At 33.7% G+C, this 6,897-nt stretch overlaps 1 protein-coding gene across 1 annotated transcript; it reads left to right on the forward strand.

Moving 5' to 3' along the window:
• LOC110645445 (serine/threonine-protein kinase PBL27) lies at positions 1 to 5,223 on the forward strand. The gene is made up of 5 exons (XM_021798628.2): positions 1 to 304; positions 1,419 to 1,612; positions 3,157 to 3,346; positions 3,795 to 4,186; positions 4,415 to 5,223. The coding sequence occupies exons 1-5, from the start codon at positions 214 to 216 to the stop codon at positions 4,676 to 4,678; spliced, it is 1,131 nt and encodes a 376-aa protein (XP_021654320.2). The 5' UTR covers positions 1 to 213; the 3' UTR covers positions 4,679 to 5,223.
• Positions 5,224 to 6,897: the final 1,674 nt, after the last annotated feature.

Genomic DNA, 6,897 nt, shown 5'->3' on the forward strand with positions numbered 1-6,897 from the left:
CTTCTATTATATCTGCGGCTCATAGGAAAACATGGAAAGTTTGAGGCACGATATACAATTTATCAAAACATAAGGGCACAGTTGCAAAAAGACACAAGAGTGAAAATGATATATACAAGAGTAGCACTGCCGTTGTTAATCTCTCTCTCTCTCTCTCTCTCCCTCTCTCTCTCTCTGCAGTGATACTCATTCAAGTGAGGAAGGGATCAAGTAATGGGCTGTTTTCCCTGTGCTGGGAAGTCAAGCAAAAATGCAAAGAGGACTCTGAAGAAGAGGCCTGGTGATCAGATCTCATCATCTTCTGGTATTTCAAAACAAACTCAGAATGATACTGTTGGGCTTTTGAAAATTTAGTTTTTATTCATACCACGACACAAGCAATTTTCTTTTTTTTTTTTTTATTCTTGGGCTAATTTCAATGTTCTTTTCCCCTTTAAATGTAATAATAATTAATGGGAATGAGTCATTCTCATAATTGTGTGAATCAGTCTTATACTGGTAAGTTTTAGACTGGTTATAGAATTTTTTATTTTACTACTAGATGATGGGTCCATTCATAATTCAATGACCTTAGGTAATTTCTCACAATGTAAAATTCCAGAAGCACTATACCAATAGTTTATGAAGCTGATTTTTTTTTTTAATTTATTTTTGTCCATGTTGATTGAATAATCATTGACTCGCATATTGTAATGTCCATGGATTTATTAATTTTCTATGTTGTCAGCTCAGCCACTTGCGTTCTATCTGAAACCCTGAATTTTTAGAAGCTAAAACGTTTATGTCAATGCAAATTTAACTGTAAGCTCTTGAGCTGTTTGTACTGCATTTTTTATAAAAATGTTACTAAGAATAATGTTTTATTTGGTATTTTCTGTAAGTAATTATAAAATAAACATATATATGTTGGAACATAAAAAACCATTATTAATTCAGATTATTTAAGCACAAATAGCTTTGTTATATATATATATATATATATATATATATATATATATATATATATTGTTATGATGGCAGTGAAGGGTTGAATTTTTATTTTAAAATTTTTAGTAATTGATTGAAATGCAATGTCTCTTACTTTTTAGGAGCATGTTATAATTCCATATAATTGGAAACTATTCATAATTCTAGTCCTGCTGGATGATTTGTGGTGCTTATGGAAGTAAAATGCAGCACTAATAATGTATTTGGTTGTTTTCTTGTGATCTTATCTCATGGCGTTATAAATCGAAACTTAAATCCTTCCCTCCTGACTGTTTATTTGACTCTTATGATTCTTGTTTTCTTGCTTAATTCTCATTGATGACATAAAATTCTTCAGCCGCTAAACTGCATTTTAATTGCTGTTTGTAGCTTTCCGCATTCATTTATTGGTAGCATTAATTGCAACTTTTGTTTCCTGGTTATTACTTTAGATAAAACAAAGCCAAATTCAGCACTGGATGTAAAGAAGGAGACGTCTACAAAAGGAGGCTCTGAGAACATTGCAGTACATACATTTACATTTCGTGAATTGGCTGCTGCAACAAAGAATTTCAGGGCAGATTGTCTTTTGGGTGAAGGTGGTTTTGGCCGAGTATATAAAGGGAGATTGGAAAGCACCGATCAGGTTAGTTAAACCTTTTAGATTTTACTTGTTGCAAGAAAATATTCAATTTGATGCAACAACAAATATATTTACTTTATTATAAGTTTCTTTCTCTTGAATATTTTGTGGTCTATAAAAGTTTCCTTCAAAAATTTCCTCTTCCTATGGGCTGCTCATTGGGCTGTAAAACAATCCATCCATACTACTTGAATTTGGCTCATTAAAATATTCATTCTAGCTTGTTGGACAAACTAAACACGATCATGAACCTAGCTCAATTGATTTTAATGCATAATCTCAAACACCTGTAAGGTCGGCTTGAAAGCTCTTGAGCTGCTCAAGCTTAACTTTCAACATTTAAACATTTTTTATAAAAATGTTACTAAGAATAATGTTTTCTTTGGTATTTTCTAGAAGTAATTATAAAATAAACATATTTATGTTGGAACATATAAAATCATTATTAATTCACATTATTTAAGCACAAATAGCTTTATTATATATATATATATATATATATATATATATATATATATATATATTTTGATTGTGAATGTTGGCAATTCCTATTTACTGATCATTGTTTCTTTCAAGCTTTTTGTTAGTTTGGTACTACTTTTGTGTTCTTTCAAAATTTTTTATGTGAAATTGTTCTTTCATGTATAAAATACGATATGTTTGCTTCTGAATTCATTTTGGACTGTGGAGTGTGGATAATTGGAAGTGCTTGCTTCTTTGTTTCTAATAATTTGCAGGCAATTTATGGATAGTTTAAGATAGCCAAAACTACATAAGCAAACTGAACCACATTGGTTTTGTTCAGTTTCTTCACTAAATAGGTTCGGTCTGGTTTTTTATTCAAGAAAATTTGGTTATATCAGTGCTGATGAAAGTCAAATCTAACTGACCAATCCTCACCCCTAAGTATACTATGCTTCTTAGAATATATTTTGGCTGTCAATATTTCCAAAATATATACTGTTTATCCCAATCGCTTGATTTTTATAGAATATTTAGAATTAGAATAACAAAGAAGGTTACTGGAAAGATTTACTCATATGAATTTTGGTAGGTAAAAATTACCCTATGAAATTATGATGGATTTGTAAGGTTCATAAATCACCTTGAGGAATGCTTATGAAGAACTCTTTCCAAAAAGCATGTCCACTTTCGCCTAGTTATCTTTCCAATTATATTCGACACGCTTAATTTTATCAATTCAGTTCATAGTTTACTGATTTGATTTCCTGTCATATTCAACTGAAACAAAAATTATAACTTATGAACAAAATTGATAAAATTAGAAATTTAGGATACAAATGAACAAAAACACAATTTCAAACCATTAGCTTTTCAGCTTTTCCACTTTTATCTTGAACAATTATTAAGTGTACTTATTTTGTCATGCTTGTTCCTTTTTTTTATCTCACAGCTGCTGTGTTACTCTCCTTCATCCTATGGCATCTCACTTGGTTATTAATGTTAGCATTTGATTTCTTTTTGATGCTGCATTAATATGATAGCATTGTGGTAAGAACTGAAACATGTCCTTTGGTTTGATGTAGGTTGTCGCTATCAAGCAACTTGATCGTAATGGGCTGCAAGGGAACAGGGAATTTCTTGTTGAAGTATTAATGTTGAGCCTACTTCACCATCCTAATCTTGTTAACTTGATTGGCTACTGTGCTGATGGAGCTCAAAGACTTTTGGTTTATGAGTACATGCCATTGGGGTGTTTGGAAGACCATTTGTATGGTATTTACATAAAGCTTAATTTCTAGCTGTTAATGTTAGACCATGAAAAGTTCATCTTCCTTGTGCATTTGGCATATCAGTGAAAAAGGTTGAGACAAGAATTTTTAAAATCCCATAACAGAAATTTCCATGCAACAGATCACAGATTAGAAGACCTTTGAACCATTTGAGTTTTCATTCTGGATTTTTTGTTCATCTATATCTTAGTATTGTTTAGAACTCAATAGTTTTCAAATCATCTAAGCATACTTTATTTTTCTGAGTCATCCTTCCAACTATTGCACAGGAAGGATGGAAATTATTTTGCTCAAGTATTTATGCTTATGTCCTTTGACTTATGTGATAGTTGCCGTCTCTTATTAAATTATTGCAATAGTTATGTATAACTTAATGTAGATTCCTTTGAATTGTTTCAGTGATGTTTCATTTGTATGCTGTAATATTTCAGATCTCCCACCTGATAAAAAACGACTTGACTGGAATACAAGAATGAAGATAGCTGCAGGTGCTGCAAAGGGCTTGGAGTATTTGCATGACAAAGCTAATCCCCCTGTTATATATCGTGATTTGAAATGCTCAAACATTTTACTTGGTGAAGGTTATCATCCCAAGCTGTCTGATTTTGGTTTGGCAAAATTGGGTCCTGTTGGAGACAAAACCCATGTATCTACTAGAGTTATGGGAACCTATGGATATTGTGCGCCTGAATATGCAATGACAGGTCAGCTTACACTTAAATCAGATGTATATAGCTTCGGTGTTGTTCTTCTTGAGATTATTACTGGAAGGAAAGCTATTGACAATTCAAGAGCTGCTGGGGAGCATAATCTCGTTGCATGGGTAAGAGAGCTATTTCATCCTACATGCTTTTTATATTTTCATTTTCTAAGAGATTCTTGATTGGAGTAAACTTAGCAGTCCAATCATTGTTTTACTTTCCGTTGCATACAAAATAGCAGTCCAATGTGCATGAAAGTCTGACCACTTCTTATTTTATGAATAGAGAGCATTATATTTCTACTGAGGAGATAGTTAACTAATATTTGTCAGATATTGCTTGTGTTGCAGGCACGGCCATTGTTCAAAGATCGAAGGAAGTTCGCGCAGATGGCTGACCCATTACTACAGGGCCAATATCCAATGCGGGGCTTGTACCAAGCTCTGGCTGTTGCTGCAATGTGTGTTCAAGAACAGCCTAATATGCGACCACTTATAGCTGATGTAGTCACAGCCCTTACTTATCTTGCTTCCCAAAAGTATGATCCTGAGACCCCACCAGTCCAAGCTTATCGTCCAGGCTCATCCACTCCTAGAATTAGAAGGGAACAGTGAATTTTGTAGCCAGTAAGAGAAGGATTTAGCAGGAACAGTAATCTAAGAAGGTTCATTCCCCGGAAACCAATGATAAGATTGCTGTCACCCTGCAGGCTGTGGCACTACAGAATGCATTTTCTGAGCAGATTTATTTACATGATTCAAAGATCATTGGATTCGAGTTTTGTATTAGGCAATAGTCAGCTGCTGCACCTGCTTTACCAGTCAATCAGATTTTGTGTCACTCCATATAGCCAGATGCAATGCCCATGAACAATTCTGTTTTATGCATTGATGATTCTTCTTCTCTCCCTTTATTCTTTCATACAAAATTTTTTCATGTACCATTGAGCTTGGGGCTTTATCTAGCATTTTATATGGAAACTGGTCCAGCCTTGTAGAGCATCAGCGTTTGCTTGGCGTTGGTTTTTTTTTTTTTTTTTCAATTTTTTTTATGTTATCTATTTGTTATATGATCTATAAAGGAAAAAAATAAAAAAATCCTAACCCTTCCCCTCTAAGCTCACCTGAGTAATTTTTTTTTGGAGGGTATGCTTCAGTAACTTGTTTTTCCTTGGAATTGTTTTTGTGTAGTTTCATTTTTTTTTTCAATTTTTTTTTAAAAGAGAATTAGAAAAGTGAAGACTTAAGTTGATACAAGTGGATGATATGCATTTAGTCACTAAATCATGTTGAGCTATGCTTGTGTTGTTTCATTGTTTATAAGTAGGCATAACAACACTTTAATAGTTAAACAATTCAAATAGTTAAACAGTAAATTCAAAAAACCATTTTAAGATTGTAAACAGATAGATAAATTATAGATTTTACATCTTTATAAATAAAAAATTTTTAATTTATTTTAATTGAAAAATATATTTATTCTATTAATATAAATTTTCTTTTTATAGAAAATGACAAAAGATTACATAATTTTATTGGAAACTTAGAAGATATATCATGTCTTATAATTGTCACGACCTAACCTATGGGCCAGACCGGCATTAGGACTTGGGCCAGCCTAAAGCTCCCGAGGCCCGTAGTAAGCCTAATTATTCCTTAACCCAACTCTAAGGCCCATTTGGGCCCAATTTCAAGAATTCAACCGGACAGAGTCCGACCATAAAATGAAACTTTCAATGGGGAGTTTTTGACTCACCCGACTTGTAAACATGATATATAATCAATTTGGGAGCTCAGCTCACCCTCCACATACTCATAACAACACAAAAAAATAAATAGGAGCTCAGCTCCCTCATCCAGTCCAACAAACATGCATATAATAATAAGTTTGCAGGCCTATCATGGTAATTATATTACAGACCCAAATCAAATGAATATTTCTAACACATGCGAAAATTCTAGTAGTTAATAAAATTATATGAACATTAATAACCAACCTGCGAAGGAGAAAAGTAGGTTAACCACAACAAAAATCCTCCTGTAGCCTGAAAAATAATGAACAGGAGTGAGCGTTCAACTCAGAGAGTAAAATATCAATTTTAACCATAATCTCTATAACTATCTAAAGCTAATGCACCCGTAGAGTGAAATGCAACATCAGCAATATTTTCACATCATAACAGTAAAAAGGTAATTTGGAGCACTCATACAACCGATAATATCAAACAATACATATATGGAGCTGATCCCCTATACAGCTCTCTTATTCCAACCTGTGTCAGCGAAGAACTCAGCTTAGACTTCCACTTAATAAACCAAATCGGGGTCCCAGCGAAGAACTCAAGCCGTGTCTACCCCGAAGGACCGGGTCCCAGCGAAGATCTCAAGCCGTGTCTACCCGTCCTATCCATAGCCAACACCATATCACACGCACGCCAACACATGTACACTGCTCTAAATTATCACAACAATATCCATAGGCATGCTTGAACATATAATAATATCGAAATTACAATTAAAATTAATATTTTACTCACAGACTTGACAGCAGTCACTGTGGTGGCTGGGCGAAGGAAGAAGGTTGTCCCGGCTCACCTGACAATTTTATTACAATCATTTAATAAATTTGACTCAATACAAACTAAGAAAAAGACCAAAGACGTCCTAAGTAGTGCCGTAAATCCGGCAAAGTCTCCCCTACACTTACGACCTACCTAACCTACAAAAGGGCTCAAAACGCACTTCTATATTCACAAATCATACATTCACAACTAATCACATCACACAGCCCCTCCTGGGCCCATCCAAACAGTCATCAATCACAATATGTAAAT

The sequence above is a fragment of the Hevea brasiliensis genome, chromosome 14 (genome assembly GCF_030052815.1).
Source record: "Hevea brasiliensis isolate MT/VB/25A 57/8 chromosome 14, ASM3005281v1, whole genome shotgun sequence".
Lineage (NCBI taxonomy): Eukaryota > Viridiplantae > Streptophyta > Magnoliopsida > Malpighiales > Euphorbiaceae > Hevea > Hevea brasiliensis.

Bases quoted from the DNA above. Each gene is read 5' to 3' on its own strand.
- LOC110645445 (XM_021798628.2), top strand. From the start codon at position 214: ATGGGCTGTTTTCCCTGTGCTGGGAAGTCAAGCAAAAATGCAAAGAGG. The intron at 3,347-3,794 runs GTATTTACATAA...GTAATATTTCAG, and splicing joins TTTGGAAGACCATTTGTATG to ATCTCCCACCTGATAAAAAA. The intron at 4,187-4,414 runs GTAAGAGAGCTA...CTTGTGTTGCAG, and splicing joins AGCATAATCTCGTTGCATGG to GCACGGCCATTGTTCAAAGA.